Genomic DNA, 23,738 nt, shown 5'->3' with positions numbered 1-23,738 from the left:
AAAGCATGGTCATATTAAATAGAATGTAATGCATTTTGTAATATGAGTTCTCTCACAGCTATTGGAATGATAGCCTTGCGAAAGCTGCTAGTTTTAAAGGAGGATATTTTATTTCTTCAGCTTAGTAAAGCAGTGAATACAAGCATATTGCTGGTGATTGCATTATCTTTTCATTTTTAAAGAAGTGATATGAAAATAGTAGTATTGCCTTGGAAGAAAAACTGCTGCGTGCTTTTAATTTTCACACATGTTGTTTGATGGCTGTGAGCTTTTTAGCTTTTGTAATGCAATGCAAGTGCACTCTGTAATAGCATGAGTTCTCTCATTCATGGTTCCTTTCCTTTTAATTACCTTTAATATAGGAAGTGCTCTCAGTTGTTTCTTCTGAATTGTATTATTTATGTCTAGGTCTATGAAGATTCCATTCTTGCTTTGAAATTCAGTTATAACTAAGCTGAACAAATGTGGCATAGCATTTGGTGAAGACAAACCATAATATGGCTTGATCGGAAGGAGAAATACCAGCAACAGGTTTCAAAACTACGTGGCCGGTTCTGTTGCTGGTTCAGTTTTAATGGAGGCAGAACTTGGACCCTAATTGATTTTAAAAAATGGCCTTTTTTCCTTATTTTCAAAACTTGTTGGTAAGAGTTCCTTGATTATCTTCCACCAAAAATGTACAACACAATTGAGATCTTTATTTGTTAGCTTGTGCACTGTGACAAATTCCTGTAGTGCATGTGTAAGTAAGTGCCTTTATTAGTATATTTCTGACGTCTGAGATTTAGCCACTCCCTAAAACAGCTTCAGATTTTTGTCTGGTCTGTATCCCACCCCCTCTCTTTCTCACTCATGCTCTCAAAAGCAGAAGCTTTCCTCTCTGTCTGACGGCAAAGAGAGGCAGAAGAAGGGGAGTTATCTTAAGGAGTTTTTTTTATTTGTGCCAACACAGAAGTGCTTTGTGGTGGGCCATCTGGACTGGGAGGATTTCCTCAGAATTCAAAGTATGCCGGCAGATTCAGAGAGCTGGGATTTGCTCTGAAACTGTCTGGGAAGGCAGCAGGAAACGCAGTCAGAACTGGTTTTATAGTACTTGTAACGTAGGTGACAAGAATGGAAGACAGCTTGCCTTGTCTTGCTTCAGCATGCGATTCCTCAGCACTTATGAACTTCTGCACTGGTAAAGTATATCTGTCTTCTTTACTTGGAATGGCAGTGCAGCCTCTCAAAGTTCTTATGAGCCATGAAAAAAGGAATCTTGTGGGCTGCTGAAAGTGAAATGCAGCTCCTTCTCTCTGCCAATAACTCAGGCCACACCAAAAAAATAAAAAAGCAAATAGCAGGGCGAGTATATATCTGTATAATTCAGTATCTTTTCTCCCTTGTTACACAAGGTGTGCTATGCAGAGATCAAGATAGTTCATAATAATGTAATATACAGAAACAAAAAGTAGTGGCCTTAAGAAAGAAAGCAAAAAAGGGTTTTTTCCCCCTTTCATATACTTGGGTATAAAATAATAGGGAACAATTTTAAATGTTATAACAACTACTTTGGGTATCATGACTGTTGTAGTGTGGATACTTCCCTCTTCTCTCCCTCCCTTTCCTCCCCGCTCCTCCCTGCCTCCTTGGAAAAGGAGCATAAAATATATCACATAATAGATTTTCCTTCTAATTGGTGAAATACTCCAGTATATATGAACTGTACAACTATTTCACTAAAAACATACTCTGCTGTGACTAGTCTTTTATGTCAATTTGAGTATTGTATTAAAAAACTTAAGCCTGTGCAAAAGTTTTGATTCTATATGGGCCCTCAATGCTGTAGTGTCATCCACAATAAGCAGATAAAATAACCGTACATGCTGCAATTTCAGTATGTGCAATACTGTTATTTTTCTGCATGGCATATGTATTTCCCCTACAAAATTAACCCTGTCTCTTTCATTTGTCATTTTTGTTGCAACCCTAGAAATAGCAGCAAAATCTTTCAGCACAGATTTCCTTTGTTTAAACAGTTCTTTTCAAACCAATCTCTGCTTAGTGCAAGAAAAAAAAATAATTGCAAGATTCTTTTTGTATCGTTTTGCATCATACAAAACTTTGAGATCTTTACATGCTGACAGAAGATCACTATGTCAAATTATAGAGGGGAGAGGTGTTGCTGCATACTCAAGAAGTGCAGTCTCTTCTCAAATCACGCACAAGCCTCACTGAATAGAAATTCTTTGTTCACTGATTCATCCAGGGCAATTTTGATATGGATACAATCAAGTATATACAAAATTACCTACTACATTATTGCTAGCTTTAACATAAGAATTAACAGGAAATGCTTAATTCTGTATTTTAACTTTCTTGACACATTACAAAAGTAACAGCCCATGCTCAGAGCTATTTATTTTTAAGCACAGTTAATTGGTAGAAAAATAACAGTGCTTCAATGTAAGTTCCTAAACTGGGCATTGTGTACTGCACTTTATCTGCTGCAGAATTCAAAGCATTTGCTGTCTTACTCAGACTATAGTATTAGGATGTTGCAATCACAGGGGGTGAATTGGACATAAAAATACTAATGCTTCACATAATCTCTTGCAGGTTTACACTGTGTTACAGTAGAACAATAAAAATAAAGCTAACATGTAACTGTTTGAGTACCTTTTAGAACAAAAATCAGAACACTGAACTGTAAGGAGGTAGTAAGATTTTGCCACCCCTTTTTGTGTTGGGTAGCCTTGTGCAGCAGATACTGGTACTCCCATTGCCTTTAATTATCCTTTGCAAATACTGTTTTTATAACTCTCCAGAAATCAAACATGAACTCTGATTGGTGATTTTTAATGGTATGCATAGAATTTTAATACTAAATGCAAGATGGAGATGTAACCTTTAACCTTTCACAGATATTGCCATCATGTTCTAGGACAGTATGCTGGAAATGCAAGCTCTTGTTTATTTTCTAACCATAAACATTTTGTTTTGAATTGGAAACAAGAGGATATTTGTGCCTGTATTCTGATACATTGACTCACACTGTTAAATCTTGCATTTGAGATTAAAGTAAATTGATTATTTGCACATTTGGTTTTTGATCATAAAATTTTAATAACTAAAACAATTCTTATTCAGTGTTATGCATATAACATATTTCACTGAGCTCTGTGCAAGTGGTCATTGAATATATTAATCCTGTTTGTTTTGTCAATTTTTGTTCTGCAGAATGTAGTTTCTAACAAGCTGCAGTTATTGCTGTTGCTACTACTGCTACTCCTAAAATGTTTTGGCAGGTTGTCTTCTGATTTGAAACCAATCTTAAAAACAAACATTATGGAAAAGCATCCACTTTAGAGTTAAATCAGACTTTTGACCCAGAACCTAACGTTTCCTTTTTCACCTGAATGATTAAGCAACTCTGACATGCTGCTAATAATAAGTAATCAAAATTTTGGATTAATCTGCGAAAAACACTAGTTCACTCTCAACTTCTATGAAGGAGGCTAAGGATTTGAACTGCTAGAAGAGCTACTTAAATGAGCAATATTTCATGGCCAGGGCACTAATTTGTGTGTGGCAAAAATGCCTGCTGATGGCAAGAAGCTGATTTCTAGAAGAGCTTTTGCCTATCTTTTTTAACCTCTACTAATTTTTTTTTTGTGTTATATTTTTGGCTGCAAAATACAAACAAGAGACAGGGGGAGAGAGGAATTTTCTCTACATACTGTGAGGAAAATCTGACTTTTGTTTCCCTGTGTTATAGTTCATAAATTCAAGTGAACACTTCCTGACTAAACTAAGAATGGATTTCTTCATCATGAATGATGCTAAAGAGTAGATTACATGCATTTCTTTTATGGCATGGGATACAATATAAGGTGATGAGAACCATATTCAATTATGAACAAGTTGTGCTAGATGGAAGTAGTGGCAGCTTTTCAACAAATGGTTAGAAGTCTGCCTTTTGTAATTAAGAGAACGTTAGTGTGTCTGCAATGAAAAGTCTTGATTGTAAAACTAAGCCCCAGGCTGAAATTTAATTAGTGTAATTTCAGTTGATGATTAAGATTTTTGTTCAATATCACCTAAAAAAAAAATAGAAATTATCTTATATAACTGTTAAGTAGCTTGTGAACTTTTTGGGGTTTTGTATATTTCAAATTTCACTGCAAATTTTTGGAATGACTTTATGCAAAATTTTATGTCACTTATACATTAATGGTTGACAGCTACATTGATGAGTGTCCATCATTAGCTGAAATCTGCTACAGTCAAGGTTATTAGAAATGAAAATCCTAGAAAATAGAGCTGAAAGTGACTTCCAGATGTAAACTAATCCACCTTCTTTCCCAAAGGCCAGGTTAGCTATGTCTAAACTGTTCCTGACAGATATGTGTCTAACCCATGCTTAAAGCTCACCAGCGATGGAGATACAGCAACTTCCTACATAATCCATTCTAGGCTAGGTACAAACATTCAGAAAGGGAGGCAGAATCAGTCTATGTTATGCAGTTTTCTGTAAATGGTACAGTTTAGGTATGGACTGGTTTTGTGTGCTGAACTTCTGCTCTGTTAGACTGATTTCTGACTGCTTACACCAGTAAAAATGTAATGGCTGTACTTGGCCCCAGTGCTTAGCTATCCTTACTCTTGGAAAGGTTTCCCTGATATCCCACTGAAATTTCCCTGTATAAGGGCACCATATCTTTAGGATTTGCATGAACGTAAGAGAGTGCCGAGGACTTGTAGGTGTCATACGCCTCTCTTCAGTAGCTCCTGATTCCCAGAGAGGTGCACTTTCTCAGTTCAAGGGTGAAAGGGGAATTTTTTAGATCATCTCTCTAATCGGTGTAGCAGTCAGTCACAGTGAAGCTGTCACAAGACTGAGAAGGAAAGTTTGAAATCGAGTGTATGGAGAAGGGAATGGGTAAGCCAGAGCCTCTGCACTCCAGTTCTGATTTTACCCTCTGAGTCAGGCATCTTCAGAAAAGACCCACTTTCATAGGTGCTAAGAGTTATTTTTTTTTCTATTCATTTAGCTGGAGAACAATCTGCCTCTGTATTAGAAGGGAAAGGCATTTCAGTTGAGGTTATTCATTTGTGGCAAATTGCAGTGTAAAGCACTTGTACTGCACGGAGTGAGATACTCCACCCTTGGGAAAGGACAGTCCCGTGTTCTGGAATGCCCAGCACTGCATTCTCTTGCTTCCAGAGCCTGGGAATTCTCCTTTCTATTTGAGGGCAATCTTTCTCTTTCACTCAGAAAACTTATGACAATTCTTTTGGCCGTCTGCTATGGAATTTTAATATACTTTTGGATAGAGTATCCAAATTGAAGACAGGATAGTCACACTCCATTTGTGGTATAGCTAGTGTAACAACTGATGTTGTCCTTGATCTTTAAGAAGCTGGAATGTTTTAGAAGGAACCTTTCTTGCCTCAGTAACTATGTCCATATAGGATTTGGGCAGAGGCAGGATCTGATGAATACACAGGTGAATCCATCGCACCAAGCTGAATGGCAGCTCTAGAATGACACTCTCATATGGTGGCGCAAAGAGGGAGAAATGTCCTTGGCTGATATAAATTGGGTAGATAGTTTCTTATATGAGAAATAGAATACTTCTAGAATGATACTTTCTAATATGAGTATTTTGGGGTTCTGTTTTTTTATTTTTTTTAAACTGAGCCCGCCTAGCCAAAATGGATGCACTGCCAAACTTTTATATTTATTATTACTACTACTAGAGGGTAGAGTGAATGGGGGGTATTTTTTTGTTTTTTTGTTTTTTAAACCAAACACCTCTTGGTTTTGAAAAGCAGTTTTATTAATGAAAATGTCAAATATTTTGCTCTCACTAATTCAAAAAGTGAAATACATAATAGGACACTTCTTTAAAAGTAGTATTGTTTGACTAGCTTACTCTAAAACTATAGGGACTTTCCTGTGTTAAACATTGTCCAAAGTAATAAAACAAATGACAGTCTCTGCATTAGGACTCTTGGTCCTAAAGACTGGTGGTAAAACTTGGCACCACTGAAATTGGTGAGAATTTTGCTGATGACTTTAATGAGGTCAGAATTCCAACCAAAAAGTTGCAGCAATCTTTTTACCTTTGTAAATTGCATTCATTATAATTTTAAAATAGCTTGGCTTGCTTTCTAGTTGTTGCATGTTTTTTAAAATATCTGCCAGAATATTTCAGCTCAATCTAAATTGATCTGGGTACAGAATTAAATGTACCAGTAGTAAAACTGCTTAACTTGGTATGAGTTTGTTTGGGCTAAGCAGTGTATATCAGCTAGTTTAGAAATATGGATAGTTAAAATTGTGTCTTAAATCATTTCAGCCACTTCTGTTCCCATTGTAGGTAGGGACTCGCATTAAACTTACTATCAGAGTGCTATTCATTTCTGATAGCTTCTCCCTTTTCAGGTAACTGATACCAAGGGGCAAGTCTTGCCTTATCCAGCTGTGCCCAGAATAACCTAGCATGTGTCAGCATTGCACAGAACGATGGGGAGAGCTGTGTCAGTGAGATCAAACAAGCAATTGTTTAACCAACTGACATATCAGAGAATATAGGAATTTTGCTCCTGCGCTGTTTGGTAAAGCTCTTTTGCATATGGCTTTTGTTGTTTTGGCTGTGCTTGTAAGGTCAATTGTAGTTTTTCACTTGCATCTAAGGAAAAAGGAATGTGATATATGATGGCATATTTCTAAATATGTTTGTTACTACTCAAGGGCTTTGAAATAATACTGAAGATCTCATAAATTTAGCATATAGGCTAAAGCATTAACATAGTGCACTTGAAATTTGTTAACGAAAAATAATCAAAATAGGTTTTGAGAAGTTCTGAAGTTTAAAATCTTAGACATTTACTACACTTTTAATGATTAATGAACTCTACTAATACCAAACTGGAACCTGAAGTGATAACGATGACTGATAATGATAAGGATAATTGTAAAGTCTCAGCTCAAGTAATCTTAATTTTTTTAATAGCATAGTATGATATATGATGATAGTGTGTTGTTTTTTTTTAAGAGCATAGTATGATATAGTTGGAAAATTACTGTAGCAACACTCACTTTAAAGTATCAAGGTACAAATGAGCTAAGTAAACTCATTTCAGAGATCACAAACACAAAAAGCTACAGAAGGTGAGTATAAATAAAGTACCCAAGAGGTGCATCTACACGAGACGATTACTGCGCATTAGCTTAATAACACTGTGCAGTAGTGTGTCATGGCAAAAACTGTGCCAATACCCCACTGTGAAGTGTTATTAGGCTAATGCACAGTAAGCATCACTAAATAACCGTGCCCTGGCGATACTGCGCAGTAACGCTAGTTAGTGTGCATTCAGTTAGTACTTCATTCAGGAAGTACTAAACTAAATGCTCAGTAATTAGGGGGTGTTAATGAACACGTAGACATGCCCAAGGGCAAGTTAATATGTGGGTTCTGGTCGCATAAGCATGTACTTCCCCAAGCTTAGTGGGGCCTAAGTAACTATTTAAGAACTCTATAATACTCTCACTTAGCTCTAGTTTAAGGGAATATGTGGTGCAAACAAAACTCCACAGAAGCATAACTGGTCAGTACTGTGCCCTGCTGCAGGGAAGAAAGGCAATGTCACCTCCTTTTTTTTTTATCACTGACATTTGATGAACGGTCACTTCTTTTCCATTGAAAATTAGTTTTTAAGGGGTTACTTCACCTCTCATCCTCCAAGCAGCAAACCTCTGGCCCCTGCTCCTACCCTTGTATTACAGCTGCTTCTCCCTGCCCCTCCCTTCCACCTCCCTTTGGCAGCACCTGGGGCTCATGCCCAACTTTTCCACCCATCGTTATCCTACTGCTGCTTCACACAGGAGACAGCTTTTGTAGGTGCCAGTTTGACACTAGGGAATGGAGTCCAACAGGAACTGAGAACCATCAGAAGCCTCAGGACCTTCAGTTACACATACAAGCTTGCTTCCTTGACTTTGCTTCTCTAACATACACACAGAGCAGTATATTCACTGGGAAAAAAACTAACAAACAGAACTCCATAAAAACACCAAGGCATGCACAGTTCTCCCTCTAGGAAGAGAAAAAACCACATGCTCAAAGCCAATTATTAAGGTGTGACTAAATTTAAATCTAAATTTAGCCTCCTTCCCCACAATCTTATCTTGCAGTCTACTCTGCTTATGAAAAACGTGACATCTTAAAACTAACGTTATGACAACATTCATGCATGTTAAAGTTAACTAATGATTTGTTTTTGGCTTGTCTTTTAGTATTAAACCTTCATGCACTGAAAGTCCTGTCATTTTTTCTCAGTAATGTTCTGCAGAGATAGCATATTCATGACCAGTCCCTCTATCACTGCAGACATTTCATATATGATGATTAAGGTGAATATTTCATCCAGCAGTGATGATTTCACATAAATATAATTTATCCTGTGATTTAACAGTGTCTTGTGGGTAATTGAATAAATAGGAAATTTTGTGATTAGGAATAACTGCTGTCAAAGGCTGTGTACACACATTCAAATAATCTGGGAGAATTCTCTCAGGTTTGTTCTCCTGGTAGATAACTTACCCATAGGCATGTGTGCAAACAGTTGAATGCTTATGCTCTGAAAAACAGAGAGCTTGAAGTGCTGACACTGTGCAGCCAGGGAGATGGGATCCCTATGCCCCAAAACTGCCTTAGTCTGCCTGGTGACAGATGGCAGCAGTACGTAAGGCATCCCTGATTCGCTTACCCAGACTGCCCCTGGTCAGCCTGTGTTCCATTCTAAAAGAAAGCATTAGTTAGATACTGAGTAGTTAGGACTTTACAGTTTAAAGGATTGATACAAGGCTTAATTGCTTTGAAAACAATATGTAGGTCAGTGTCCTTTAAATCACCACCCTGCCAGAAAGGTTACTTATGAATATCTCTATCAGTGGGGCTGTACAGAGAAGATTCTAAATCTCATGGCTTCTTATTTATCCGATGTCTTATAATAGTTGACAGTATTCAAGGAAAATTGGGAAATTGATGAACAATCTTGCCAAAAGGTAATAGAATAATAATAGAAATGATGTTGTTAGTCTGATGGAAGTAACTGGAGTGACTGTCCATTTAGCAGTGTCATAGATTTGCCATTCAGGAGTCTTGTTCCATGTTGAAATTACATACTCTTTTTGATAGTTCTGAGTTGTCTTTTTGGAGGGAAAATCTTTTTGAAATCCATTTTTGTTTATTACAATAAACTGTTTAGCAATGAGGGGGAAAAAAAGAAAATCTAAAAAAGCAGCCTCTTTTCAGTGGTAAGTGGTAGGACCTGAGTTTATACATTGGCATTGCGACCTATTATTTAGCCATAACCAGACTTTATAAGATCCCATTTTCCAGTTTTCAGACATAAATAGGAGGAAAATATCATACATTACTATAATATTTTATGCACAGAGTTAGTGGTGTGCTGCAAGGATTTCACTTTAAAGTCAGCCAGCTTGTCTAGGTAAACTACACCAGGAAAGCTATGCTTCAGCTCATGTGAACTTAGCATGGATGTCCTGTGCTGTTTTTAAATGTTTTTGTGAGACACCTTTTACCCCAACCTAGACATGGCTAGGTACAGCTCTATTAACTACATTCTTTTTAACCATTAACCTGACTTGTGTATATAAGATAAAGAGCATTTAAAATAGACTATAGCAAATTATTAGGAAATCCTTGTTCTACCAAGTATATTCATGACCACTTCCAATTCCCCTGGTCCTTCATGGGATATTGCCTGTCTTAATATCTTATACCGAGTCCCTGCAGCTAAAGCAGTGAGGAGCGAATGGGGGAAATGTCTTTGTTTCTTCAGAGGCTCCACACACAGAACAAAAATTGTATACGTAAATACATATAATAAATTAGACTGAATTAAGATGCAGGGTGACATGTTCTACACTTAAGTTTTCAGAGAGACATGAGCTTTCATTAGCTACAGCCTACTTCATCATAACATCTGACAAAGTACACTGTAGACTGAAAGCTCAGGCCTTTCTGAATGAGTTAATTTGTAAGCTAATCTAGAAAGTGCCACCCTGCCTTTCCTTCTACCTAAATTCAGACTAACATGGCTCTAGCTACCCCTCACAAATCAAGTATGTAGGCCATGCTGCTTTGCATGCATCTTCCATGCGCACACACACACATTTATGTTTTTGGTCTTGTAAATAAAATCTTGCAGAAACCTGCTCCTGGCTTAATCAGTCAAACATCTCCTGGAAAACTAATTCTACCTCCTTTTTACCAAGGAAGGGTTGGGTCAAGTGTCAAAGCAAGTGGATTCTGTCATGTATTCTGCACTGCTATAAAGCTTTCCTTGTAGTAGGATTTTTACAAAATAAGGTGTCTTTTCTTGTCACCTTGGAGTCCAAGTGAAGAAAAGTCATAGACTGCTTTTAGTAACCAAAATTTCTAATTCTCAATATTAATCAAGGCTTCTTTTCACTTATGCTGTGACTCAGATGTCAGGTTGTTTGCTGCGTGACTTCTTCACTAAAATTCTCAATTGTAATTGCAGAGGAAATAAACGTCTTAAGGAAGTATTAGGTGGCATAATGTATAACATAGTATAAATATGTAATTTCTTGTTCCACAGGAAATTATTCCATCTATGCATTTATGAATGAAATCTATCCAATTTAATTTGAAATTGCTCAGTGTTATTACCCCTTTCCCTCATCTCCAATTTTTGTAATTCTAACTTGAGGTTGCATGGAATTTTTTTCTTTAAGTTATATTGTTAGTTGGAGACTACAGCTTCTGCAATTTCAGCTGTCTAGATTTTTTTGTTTGCTTCACAATCTGTCATTTCTTTAATTAAGCATTTGGTTGTTTTTTCCCAAAGTAGCTATTAATATTAACTCTACTTCATACATGTTGTCTGAGGATTAATTAGTTAACATCAGTCTAATTTAATATGCTTCAAACAACAGAGCACTATGAAATGGTTAGCATGTTTAGTGCTGCAGAAAATCTCCTGTCAAACAGTAGCAACTGCAGGAAAGGTGTGAACTTTACTTTCTGCCCACACTATGTTTACTTTGAGGTGCGAATTTCAAAGTTTCACTGTAGGCATTTCGTGACTAACCTGATTAAGCAATAGCAGCCCCAGAAACAAAAACTGTTACATTTGCATTAGCTTGATATTCCATTTTCCTTTTCCAGAATGGTCATGGGCTTACCTGTTCTGAAAAGCAGGATTTTCCTGTCACACTGTGGAGGCTGGATGCAGATAGGGCATTTCTTGGTTGTTTATCCTCAGATTTTTTTCTTTATTTCCCAATGCCACCGCCTCTGTAGTATCTGATTAGATCTCTTCTTTAATGCTGTTGCAAGTTGTTTTATGTATTTACCAGGCAAAGTGGTTATGTGAGAAGAGAGATGATGTGTAGGATCTTTCTAAGACTAATGTCTGTGTGAGACTTCTATCTATGCTGGACAAAAGATTTCTTAGTTCTTTTGTATATTAGGGGAATTTGCTAGTTGCTAGTTTGGTTCTAATGCTGTAGACCAGGGTTTAGTAATGTATGGCTCGTAGACCAGATCTAGCCTGTGGAGCCATTTGATCCAGCCCGTGGATGTGGGGCTTTGGTACCAGTCACTAACCTCTGCTGCTGCAGAAAAAAAAACACTGGCTGTGAGTGCTCTCCCCATGCTGCCTTAAGGAAAAACTGTGGTGGAGGCTGAGTCCTAGCATGTGCATGCACATCTGTCTCCCTCCTACCCCCCCAGCCCCACAGCCTGAAAAGGTTGATGGTAGCTGGTACAGATAGCATTTCAACAGCAGTGCTGTAAATCGATGCTACAAATGTTAGACTTTAACTAGCATTAATAGTAGGATTTTTTTAAAAATATAAAAATCCAAGACTGTTTTATAGAAATATTAAATGTGTGGAATGTATTTAGACATCCCCAAAATAAAGTTTGTGATGCCTTTATCTCGTAGCACATTTGGAACCCTGTCCATCCACACTAAGCACCTGTACAGACCTGCCCTTGCCCAGCCCAGCCTGTTCCCTGCCCCCAGCCACTTCTCGGGAGGAGAAAGGCAGGATGTGTTGGCGTGGTGGTGCCTGCTTCAATCCTCCTGCCTTTTGCTCTCATACAGCAGCAGCACTGCCTTCCTGGCCATCTGCTTCTGCCTGCAACGGTGTCTCTACCTTTGGGGGAGGGAAGGAAAGGTGGGTGCTAACATACAAATTGGCCTACGATGCCATTTTTCCTAAGGACAGCCCTGCACATTTGGTAGTGGTTTTATGAGTAACAATAGTATCCGTTAGTTGAAATCCCTGGTACAAAGTCTTTCATTCAGATTTGTTTGACTATTTCAGAGTTTGTATAGAAAGTTTATGCATGTTCAACCTTTTTTCACCTTTATGCCATGTATCAGTACATATATTGCCTGCTTTGTTTGGCAATATACCAGATGTCCAGGCCTTCAGCAGTGGTGCTGGCTTCTTTGGCATATGGTTTTCTGGTAAGTGAGAATACACTTTTATGACAGTGGTTTTTAAACAAGTTGGGGTACCTTTGCAGCATGGTTCTATTGAAAACTGTTACTTTGGGATTGCACAAAGTTGTTGAAGGACCATTGAGGCTGGCAGTAATTTCCTCCAGTCAGTGTCCCTACAATGGATTCCTCATTTTGTATAGAACTGTCCCCAAGAAGTTCAGTATAACAACTTCTTCAGTTCTGAAAAGCCGTTATGGAGAACAGCATACTTCTGCAGTAAAATCCTGACCAATGTAGATGGGGCAAGATTTTGTAAACGCAGAAACTTAAAACTATTCTCTGATACAGTAAATGCTGCTAGCAACCATTAACGTTGTTGTGCTAACCATATAATGCTTACATTTGCCACAAGAACTATCATCTGAAATAGCTTTTTAAGAATCATCTTGAAAATTAACATTTTTTTGAACTTGGATGTTTTCAACTGATTTATGTAGCACTAAAGAAAATTTTAGAGCCATTTTCAGGGTTATAATCTGATAGATCACACAATAACTTGACTTGGCATGCAACTAAGCAAGCATAAATATGCTCATTGCTGTGTTAGAAAAATGTGACCTTAAGGAGGTACTCTAGAAAGAATGAATGCATAACTCTTAATACTTGACTCTTAGCTCTTAATGCATAAATATCAAAGTAGTTTCTGAAAAGTGGGAAGTGGCATTGTCCCCATTTTACAGATGAAGAAGTGAAATCACAGGCTGGTGAAATTATTTATGTAAGGTTATTCAGCTGATCAGTAGAAAAGAAAAATCTACTGAACTGGGCTGCATTAAGAACTGATAATGCAGCAGTAACTATAAGGTTAGCAAATCTAAGTTGAGAGAGAAGAGTAAATGGCAGCCAGTGTTGGAAAGCTGTCCTAACACTACCTCATTTTGACACATATTGTCTATAACTCAGTTCCAAAAACTGGAGAACTATCCCAGGGTTGTCCAACTGGCATCCCACAGGCTACATGCAGCCTGCAAGGGGTTAATTTGCAGCCCTTAGGCTTCTACCTGCCTGCTTTATTGCTCCAGCTGCCACTGCAGCCAGGGTCTGTAGGTTCCCTCTCCCTCCCTTAGCTTTTGCTTCCTGCTTCCACCCCAGGGGTGGGGAAGCACAGCCTAGGGGAGTCTCTGTGGCAGTGCAGTGCATGGGGCCACCCATGCACTGAAGAGGTGACCTGTGAACCCACGTTTTGCAGTAGTGCGGCCCTGCTTGTTGGTGTGGTTTGTGTATCATGCAGCCCCCGTCCATGTAGAAGTTGGACAGCCCTGAACTATCCCATATATGCTCCATGTAAAATATGCAAACAAATTGGAAATGGTATGAAAGAAAGAAATAAAAGAACAAGCTGTTCTGGTTTATTCAATTCCATTTAATGACTTCAATATTTTTCTGTTTTGCCTTTGAAATCATATTCCCCAAATTGATCTGGAAATAGCAAGTTTAGAAAGCTAGAAACACAGCATTATGTCTGGGCAAAAATATACTTGCTACAGACCACACCACAAACAAAAATGTGGTTCAGTTTGTTGTCAGAATAAACAAGAATTATTTAAGAAAGACGCCAGAGGGTTTCAATAACTCTTGATTAAAAATCCTAGCTTTATTGCTAAGATGTCTTGCAACAAGAAAAAGGCATTGCAGTGACAGGAAATGCCAACTTTTCTCCAAGTCATGGTTTACATTAAGATTTAATTTGTATATTTTGGGAATCTACTTTGAAACATAAGTTGTTGAAAGTTTGCCTTGGAAAATTTGCAGTAACCTAAATGTTGCAAATAATGCACTAAATATACAAAGGTGCTCTAAGAATTGAAATTCTAAGAAAGAAACCCTTGCCTGAAGCAGTACTCATGCTCTCCGGTCCTTTGCCCCTTTTATTATTCACTTTTGCACTGTCCTCCTCTCTCACCTGAGAATTTTATCTCCTTATGCCCAACCTCCCATAGATGTGAATTAGCAAAATACCCAACAAAGGCTTGATCTTTTTAGTTGTCCATTCATCTTCCTACAAATTCTGTGGGAGTTGAACAGGCAGTCTTTTTAGGATCAAGACCCATATACTTTATCTGAACCTGAACATCAGTATTAGTGTTGGCAGTATGACTATAAATATGGCTACAATGAATAACAGTGCCTGTTACAAGAAGGGGAAGCAAACCATGCAAGACTGTCTTTTTGGAATAGCGAGTTCTGTGTCTGCGCAAGGGGTTGTACTAGATTAAGTTTTTTCTAACGTTGTGGTTCTATAATTATTATAAATGTATGTAATAGATACTTTTTAAAGGGGTTTAGTTAATTAGAAGTTAGGAAATGACAGAATTAAGGTTCTTTGTACATCTTTATATGGCCCCCTTGGGCAGATCCACGCATGCAAGCACGTGCATTTGCAGCAGCTCAAATAGAAGCGGTGCAAATTTGAGTCGGGGCATTTTGCCTCAGTGCACATACTTGGACATGCACTTTGTTGTGGAGCAAATTGTGCCAGTTGGGGCAAAATAACCCTCTCTGGCTCCTCCCAGATCTGCAGCCAGGGGGAACTAGAGCCTGGGACCAGCACCTGTGCTGTCTTCAGCAGTATAAAAAGCTGCCCTGTCCTGGCCCCATCAATACAAAAAGTTGCCCTGGCAAGTAGCTCAGAGCTACTCACTCTCAGGAGCTTCTGGAGCCCAGCCAATTGGTACCTGGGGACATGACCCCTTGTGCCAGCTGGACTGCTGCAGCAGCATCCCAAATCCTTTTAAAAAAATACCCCAAAATCCATGTTCTTCCACAAGTAGAACAAAAGATAACCACACGCACACGTGCACTCACACTCGAGGTGGGGGGGGCGGAATTGATCAGTTGGGAATGCTTTATTGGTTTATTTACATTTTGGAAGCCTACCAGTGTTTCTATCATCATGATAAAATAAATTCCAAATATGTGTGCTTTTGGTTTTCTTAGCACATGATGGATGTGTGATTGGGGGGGATGTGGTATTTTCATGGATTTCATAGACATTAGTGCTGGAAGGGACCTCAGAAGATCAAGTCCAACCCCTTGCCCAAAGGGCAGGAAGTCAGCTGAGATCATAGGATCCCAGCAAGAAAAGCATCCAATTTTCTCTTGAAGGTATTCAATGTAGGTGCTTGAACCACCTCCGATGGCAGAGTATTCCAGACCTTGGGGACTCAGACAGTAAAGAAATTCTTCCTTATGTCCAGGCTGAAACAGTTTTCCAGGAGTTTATAACCGTTCGACCTCATCATCCCTTGGGGTGCTCTGGTGAACAAATGCAGGAAGGGAATGGGAAGGGGTGTGGGGGAAGGCAGGTGGCTGTGTGTGGAGGGATGTGGGTGGGTGTGTGGGTATGTGTGGGGTAATTGCTGGGGGTGTGGGGAACTTGTGGAGGGGCTGCTCAGAAGGGGTGGGTCCCCCGGCCCCCACAGGGTACAGCCCTCCCACACAGCACATGGACAGCTTCCCCCTACAGGACCCCAGCTCCCCCCTGAACGGCCACAACCCCTATCCCCCACAAGGCTGCAGCTCCCCTCTGGAGGGTCACAGGCCCCCCCCACAGAGGGCCCATAACTTACCTTCTGCAGTAGCAACCCAAATGGGGCTCTCTGAGCCTGCTGCTGGCAGCTCCCAGCTCTCAGGGACAGTGTGCCATGCCCAGCCAGATCCTGCCAGCCCTGGGGCTGCTCGTGCTGCCCGGCCAGGCTGGTCCCATGGCGGCAGGACCTAGCGCACCACATGGGGACAGCATGCTGAGCCCAGCCGGGTTCTGCCAACTCTGGGTCCTCTCTGCTGCCTGGCTGGGCTGGTACCTCAGCGACAGGACCCAGCGTGGCATGCAGGGACAGCGCACCGAACCCAGCTGGATTCTGCCGGCTCTGGGATCACTCGTACTGCCTGGCCAGGCCTGCAAAGCTGGACTAGCAAGCTGCACCGGGCTGGACCGGGTCCTGCTGTGCACCACCAGCTTCACCGCAGCTGCTCCGCCTCCCCTCAGATCCCTGCATGGGCTACTATGCCCCTGGGCCTGCACACCCACGGACATCCTCCCCTGCTGCTCTCTACACCCCCTTGACATCCCCCTGTACTCCTCATAGCCCCCAACAGCACCTGACACCACCTGACATCCCCTGCCACTCCCCATAGCCCCCAACAACCCCCTCTACTCCCATCACCCCCCCCAACATCCTCCTGCCACTCCTCACACTCACTCACTCCCACCCACACCCACAACCCCCCTACCCCATGTCCCTAACTTACATTTGGCAGCAGGAGCACCACAGAGATGCTCTGTGCTTCAGAAACCAGAGCATCTCTCCTGGAGGACTGACTCCCTGCTGGCTCCAGGCATGGTTTGGGACCGTACCTTGCCCTGCTGTTCTGTGCAGTGTGTTTTTTTTTTTTTTACCTCAGGGGTCTGATTTTGTCCCTGTGCTGCAAACTTGCAGCGCAGGGAACATTTTTTTCATTCCTGCATGTGCCTCTTGACCCATCTCAAAGGGGTTTCAGATGAGGCAAAAGGCATGTATGTGCTCATCTGGATGTGTCCCTTGTGTGTATGCATTATGATTGTCTGCATGGTACAGTGTTATTTTTCCCCAAGACCCCTCCCTCCCTCATTGCTGGGGGTAAATGGTCCTCACTTAATGTGTACCTGTTCAATATTTTACTTGAACCTTGTGATTCAATGTGTGGCTTGGCACCTTATTTACTGAAAGCTATTTGAACCCTGCTCAGAAGAAAGAGTTTATTAATTTTCTCATGGGCTTTTCTACAGCACTTATTACCATAGACCCTGAGTTCTTTCTGGAAAAATTAATTAATATCAAAGATCTTTGTGAGATGATGAATGTTGTTACATTCATTTGCTAAATTGAGAGCTGAGGAATAATATGAGGATTTGGATAAACATAGGTATCTAATGATTTTTTCCAGACTAAATTCAGTTATATAAATCAGTGTTGGCATGCACAGCAAGTATTTTTTTCTTTAATATGGGCATCAGACAACCAATAGAGTTACTGGGGATTTGTATAAACTGGGAAGTAATTTTGGCCAAACAGCAATAGTAAAATGATGTTTGAATCATAGTGATATATTTTTAGATTAATCTAATGCCAACACATTTACAAATGCAGGCATACTGAACTGTTATGATAAATGTATAACTACAAATTGCAGGAATGTGAAATTACAGGATTGCTTTTTAAAGACGTTTCTTGCACTACTACTCAGTCCCATCTGTCCCTCCCCCTTTTTCCTCTTTTTTTTAATACATAAGTGAGGTAAAGAGCTGCAGATCAGTTGAGAAGTTTCTAATAATGTTATTAAGTTTGAGATGTTTGTTTAACTTTTGGGGGGTATCAAAGTGTTGATGTTATTGTTATTAATAATAAACAATTAGAAATCTAAACCTTAAGTGCTTTCTATGTAGCAAAATAGTGATTACTTTCTGTGTAACATAATCTTGTGTCTTAGTTTATTAAAATCAGAAGTAGCTAAGAAACTGCAGACTAAATTTTCGGCAGTAATTATTTTGTTGTTTTTTTTTTTTTAAAAAAAAGCTTGATGAACTATCCAATTTACAATCTATGATTAAAATTTTTAAACCTAAATCACTGGGTTATACTCCTAAATCTATTTTAGGCCAGTTTTCAAGTGTCCAGTCTGCCTTTGAGTGGCAGAGCGCACACAAATCCTGTTTGAATCAGTAGATGAAAATGGTGTTCAGCAGCTGGAAATTCAGGCCTTATTTACTGAAGTTTCTAAAAATGGACTTAGAAGCTTAATTTTAGTCAGGCATCTTTGTATTGTGGTATTTTTAGATCTGTGCTTGTGTTCATGTTTTAGATAGTAGCAGTTTACTCTGTCAAATTATATTTCAAAAATAAAAATATTGTGAATATATATATTTGTTTTTAAATTGGCTTAGAATTTATAAAATGGGGTTGTCTTGACAGCATTAGAGGCAGAGGTCATATACAGCAGCTATGCCCTTTCATAGCCTTGACCTTGTGGACCCCTTTTATGGAGGAGGTGGTGATTCACTTTCCATACCCGTACAGTCTCTTGAGAGATGTCCACAAACATTTGTGTGATGCTGTAGTTTGTGTACCAGTGCAGTAGAAGGTGCCTAGACAGTGGCTCATTTTAAGCTGGCCACCATATAACCATCCAGTTATAAAGATACTTGGTCACCGTTTTATTACACTGATGACCTTCAGGTATTTAAGAAATATCTAACTTGGTTTGTTGTCTAAATAACATATACTTCACACATGCTACAAAAATCCTTATGAAAATTTGTCCAGACTTGTAAATATCCTGCCATTTCTTTTAACTTCCAAAAAGTCCTTAGTAAGTTCAGTTCATATCTGATTGTGTGTGTGTGTGTGTGTATGTGTGCACATGCACACACACAATCATAGGAACATAAATAATTTTAACATATGGATACTAAAACAAAACTGGCACGGGCGTTTTGGACTTATAGCACTTACCCTGCTTTTGCACTTACCCTTCATTTTTAAGGGCCTTATCCTGCAGATAGATCCATGAATGGATCCTGTAAGTCTCATTGGAGTTATACTAATTTTAATAGAAGCTACAGGTGCTAACAAAAAGGAATACATTGTTTTTATCTTGAATAATGCAACAGAGATGGTGATGGAAAAAGATATATGGACTTTTGAATCAGCTACTGATCCAGGAAGACCATTGCATACTAGTCACTAAGTATGCCTGGATGCTTAATTTCTCTATAGAAAAAGTTAACTAAACATTTATCTAGTATTAAATACTACCTCAAATTTAATATCCAAGTCAAGCAAATAGGGAATTTTTATTGCATGAATATTTTCAAAGGTAGGAGAAAGAGTAGAAATATGGGGACAGTGTTCTAACAACAGGGAAGGACATTTAAGTTAGGTGGAGTAATCTGGAGTGAAAAGATATGGAGTCCTTCTTCCATACTGCAGAGGGCATTTATAGCATGCTATAAAGGAGGAAAGTGCTTACCAGGATTTTTTGTTCAAGTGGATTGACCTTCTATATCCATGTTTGGTTTTGAATCCTAGGTCTTAGTTATATTCCTTATGTGACTTGTACTTGTAAAAGCTTTTGTTGCTTTCATGCATATTGACCTTCAAAGGGGTGTGAGGAAGACATGGTGGTAGAAGTCTATGGAATCTAAAGATAACTCATTTTTCAGAATTCTCTCTCTCAACAGTTACCAGTTAATAGCTCTCTATCTTTCTCAATCCATGTAAGCTAGTTTTAATACCAGTGTAGCATAGCGTTGAAACTGCAAGAAAGTATGTTCCATTTAATGTGGCTGGAAAAACAATTTTGTGAATTATCTTTCTGGAAATATGTTTCTAATAAACCTCAACTAGAGTCAGATGATTCACTAGTCTTCAGAATAACATGGCAGGTTGTCCAAAAATGGTGGTAGAGGGAGAACTGATTAACTCCCCAACATCCACCCTCATTGTAATGAGAATGGACTGTAGTTGGTACCATGCTTACTTTCATCATAAGCTTGGATCTGCATTTTAGTCCTGAGAATATAGATACCTTCTACTGCGTTTCCACAATGATGGGGCTTTGATACTAAAGGGAAAATTTGTGCGATTGTCTTGGCAGAGGGGGTGTAAAAATATCTGTGGTTTGTGTGGCATATTGGCTCAAGTACTTGCTTTTTTTTCCACCCTGTGTTTTAAATTTCCATGTGCTGGGATTTTTAGAATTATTTTTCTTAAATGTTGCTTTTTTCTAAAATCAGATCCCTGGTGTTGTTCAGACATGATATATACAAGAAGTATTTGGCTTAGATGATTGATAATTGGATGAATGGGTGCTCTGAAACTACAATAGACCCCCAATTTACATGATTCTGACTTAAGCATGCCTCACGTTTACACAATTTTTTTATTAGGGTCCGGACTGGAAAATGCCCCTTGAGATGCACATCGTTCATGCATATATGCAAATGCTCATGAGATTAGCTTATATACACTCATATATATGCAAATGCCTCACAAGATTTGCAGGCGGAAACAAGCAAAGCTTGTGGTAGTGCCACTGTGGTAGTGGCATCTCAAGATGCTTAGGTGAGATGCTAGACGTGCCTCCTAAAGGTGATTCCTTTGAGAAAAGGGGAAAAAAAGCTATAACTAAGGTATGTCTGGGGTATGCAACGCCTCACTATTCTGTTTTTTCCTATGGGGAAAGTCATCCTGACTTACGCGAATTTGACTTGCATGAAATTCCCCCAGAACATACTACTCACGTAAATCAGGGGTCTACTGTATTGTGATGGGCATGAGATTCTTTGAAATTTATCTAGCCATCCCAAATACCATTGAATAGTAGTTATTTACTAAGAAGACGATTTTTTAAAAATGCTGTTGCCTTAATGTTCCTGTCTGGCCCATGAGAAATACGTTTGGAGTGGTTGTAATTGATACCTCTTAAGGTCTAAATGGGCAGAGAAGCAGAATTATCCCATGTACTCTGAGTGATTTCACCAGTCAGGTAAACTTACAGAATCATGGAGCATTCTGCAGTATTTTGTACCTCTTATTGTACATGTTGTATGAAAACCATGATTTTTGGATCTCCAGGACTAGTGTAAAACAAGTTTAATGAGCATTAGATTTAAACCATGCCTTCCTCTAAGATGTATAATACAAGCAAAGTAATTCTTTCTTAAAATGCACATTATAATTTCCCACTGATGTGTGTTATAAGTCATGGTGATTAAGATGTTGCCTTCAGGAGATTTTAACTGTACCTTATCTATTACACCTTAAATGTGTACATAGGTACATAGGACTGCCTGGGTCATAGAGTCTAGCTTCTTACTATTACCGTGTCACAGGATTCTTTTCTCCATCAGTTGTCATCTAGAAAGTAGTTACTTTTTACCTTCTCAAGTGACCACTTCAGTTATGTTCACATTCAGGTGAAAAATAACAGAATTTACATGTTATAGTAACAGTAGCAACATCTGATAAAAAACATTATTTAAAATGCATATACATGGAACCATCTATAAAATTCAAAATAGCAAATTGTGACCTCCAATCCCTGCACCCTGGTGCTGTCTCCCTTAAAACAGTCTCATCCTGGAATGGAAAACTATCATTTGATAATAGAAAACTTGAGAAACTACAAACTATGAAGTCCTGACTTTAGTAAAATCAATAGTTTTGTCATTGCCTTCTACAGTGCCCAGTATTTTATTTTGTAAAAAGTATTTTTTATATATATTCCAATGTAGATTTTATACCATTAGTTCTATCACAACATTGGTTGCACATGTTGCATTGCATAACTAAAGAAAACAATGGATTATTTTGAGCCACTGGAAATATTTACTGATTCATTTTAATGAAATACATAAATTTAAATTAAATGGCAGTAGAGTTACTTTAGTTTGTTTGGATAAAGTAAAACTATATTTGTGAGAAAAATACAGTGGATGATTGGAGACATCTTAAACATTGCTGAACTGTAAGATTTTGTTGCTGCTTCTGTTTCTTTTTAGAAAGCATTGAAATTAATGTCATTGAATGGACAGTGACCACGTGTTTGATAAAGTAATGGGGCTTGCGACCTTAGGAAACAGTTTACCCCATACTGTTTTGTGTTGGGGAGTTCTATCCATTAATTGTCCTAGTGCACTGGAAATGGCTCTATCTGTTAACAGATTTACAGTGGAGTCAGCAGTGTTTTGTGGCAGGTGACCCAAACAGCCCAGTTTGGGTTGGAGTGGACAAATCTTAAGTGCTGGCAAGAAATTGGTGTTTCCATTTACTGAACTTTAGATGATTTTGAGTGTGAAATTCTTAAAGAAATTCACAACCAAATTGCCTAATATCAAAATCCATGAGGATTAAAATCTTATTTCCATTTTTCATACCAATGTCCTGTGTTTAGATGTACTATAACAAAACACAACAAGTGTAAAGCAGTTTATTTAAATCCATCAATTAATTTTGACTATTGCTTCACTTTTACTAAATATCAAAAAGTTAAAATTAATTAGCTTTTGTTTGGCTGACTTTAGAATTTAAAACATGGGCTTTGGGGAACATGAATTTAAAACAATTCTTTAAGGTTAAATTATTCAGGCAGTCTCCACATCTTGTGTATCAGCATCCCCATGCTTCAAAATGACGGTTGGGGTGCTTTAACTCAAACTTGTTCGATAAGCTTTAGTTAAAACACCCCAACTGTCATTTTGAAGTATGGGGACACTGATACACACTGGGACACTGTGCCCTCCCCTCCCCGGGAGCCCATTTCAGATTCCATAAGCACCCCTGTCATAGACTTTGGTAAAGATAAAATTCGCCCTCAAAATAAATTAGAATTTTTTTTCCCATTTTGAATGAACTATGGGGTCAGCATACCATAGCTCTGCTCTATACAATAAAATGGACTGCACCTTGAATCTATAGACCTTTAGTGCTATCAGTGCCACCCTTCTGCCCATCTTGCTGTAAAAAGATTGTTTTGTTTTAATGCTTACATTTTGCTGTGTTTATTTCAGCTCAGATTTGTATTAAAAATAAATTCCAAGGTATTTAAATGAGAACACTATCTCTAGTCCCTTTTTCCATTAAATAAATATTCAGTTCCTCCTTTTGTTTTCCAAAAACAATACTTTGGATTTAGTACTGTTGACTTCCAAACTGTCTGAGTCACAGTATTGCTGAAAGTCATCTAATAACCCTTGGAGGCCTGTCTGGGACTGTGACATTAAAGGTGCATCATCTGCATAAAGTAAGACAGACAAAATCATTCAATATCATGGGTCCATGGAATTGATTCCATTAACATGTTTTAGATCCTTCAGAAGTAGATTAAAAAGTAGCAGAGCAAGCAGACATCCTTGTCATGTCCGCGTCTTTTTGGGAAACTACTAAGCAGGGCACCAGCAATCCCATAACACATGCTAAAATCTGTATTTGAATAGTAAGCAATGATTAATAAGATTTCCTTGTCAATTAATGTTACTGCCAGTTTTTTGCAGGGTGGATAAAAACCAACATTGTTTTAATTGGATTTTTTATTCAATCAGATTTTTTTTATTTAGTCATATATTTGTTAAGGTGCTTTTAAAAAAAATAAATCTATATAAAGATTTTTAATTTAAGATATGTTAAAGCTCAAAGATATAGAAT

At 38.6% G+C, this 23,738-nt stretch overlaps 1 protein-coding gene across 6 annotated transcripts in view; it reads left to right on the top strand.

The window, feature by feature from the left end:
* The window catches only part of EML4 (echinoderm microtubule associated protein like 4), a 218,051-nt gene that overhangs the window by 94,105 nt on the left and 100,208 nt on the right, over positions 1-23,738 (top strand). For 5 of the 6 annotated variants that reach the window (XM_019549413.1, XM_019549412.1, XM_019549409.1 and 2 more), the window contains exon 1: positions 844-1,180. The exons of the other annotated variant lie outside the window; for it this stretch is intronic. In XM_019549413.1, coding sequence (XP_019404958.1) covers positions 1,114-1,180 — 67 coding nt within the window. In that variant the 5' untranslated portion in view covers positions 844-1,113. Of the gene's footprint in view, positions 1-843; positions 1,181-23,738 lie in introns of those variants that run through there. 6 annotated transcript variants of the gene reach the window in all.

Source organism: Crocodylus porosus, unplaced genomic scaffold (genome assembly GCF_001723895.1).
Source record: "Crocodylus porosus isolate Cpor-Errol unplaced genomic scaffold, CroPor_comp1, whole genome shotgun sequence".
NCBI lineage: Eukaryota > Metazoa > Chordata > Crocodylia > Crocodylidae > Crocodylus > Crocodylus porosus.
The sequence above is the reverse complement of the archived record's forward strand: the minus strand, read 5'-3'. Positions and strand labels throughout refer to the sequence as shown.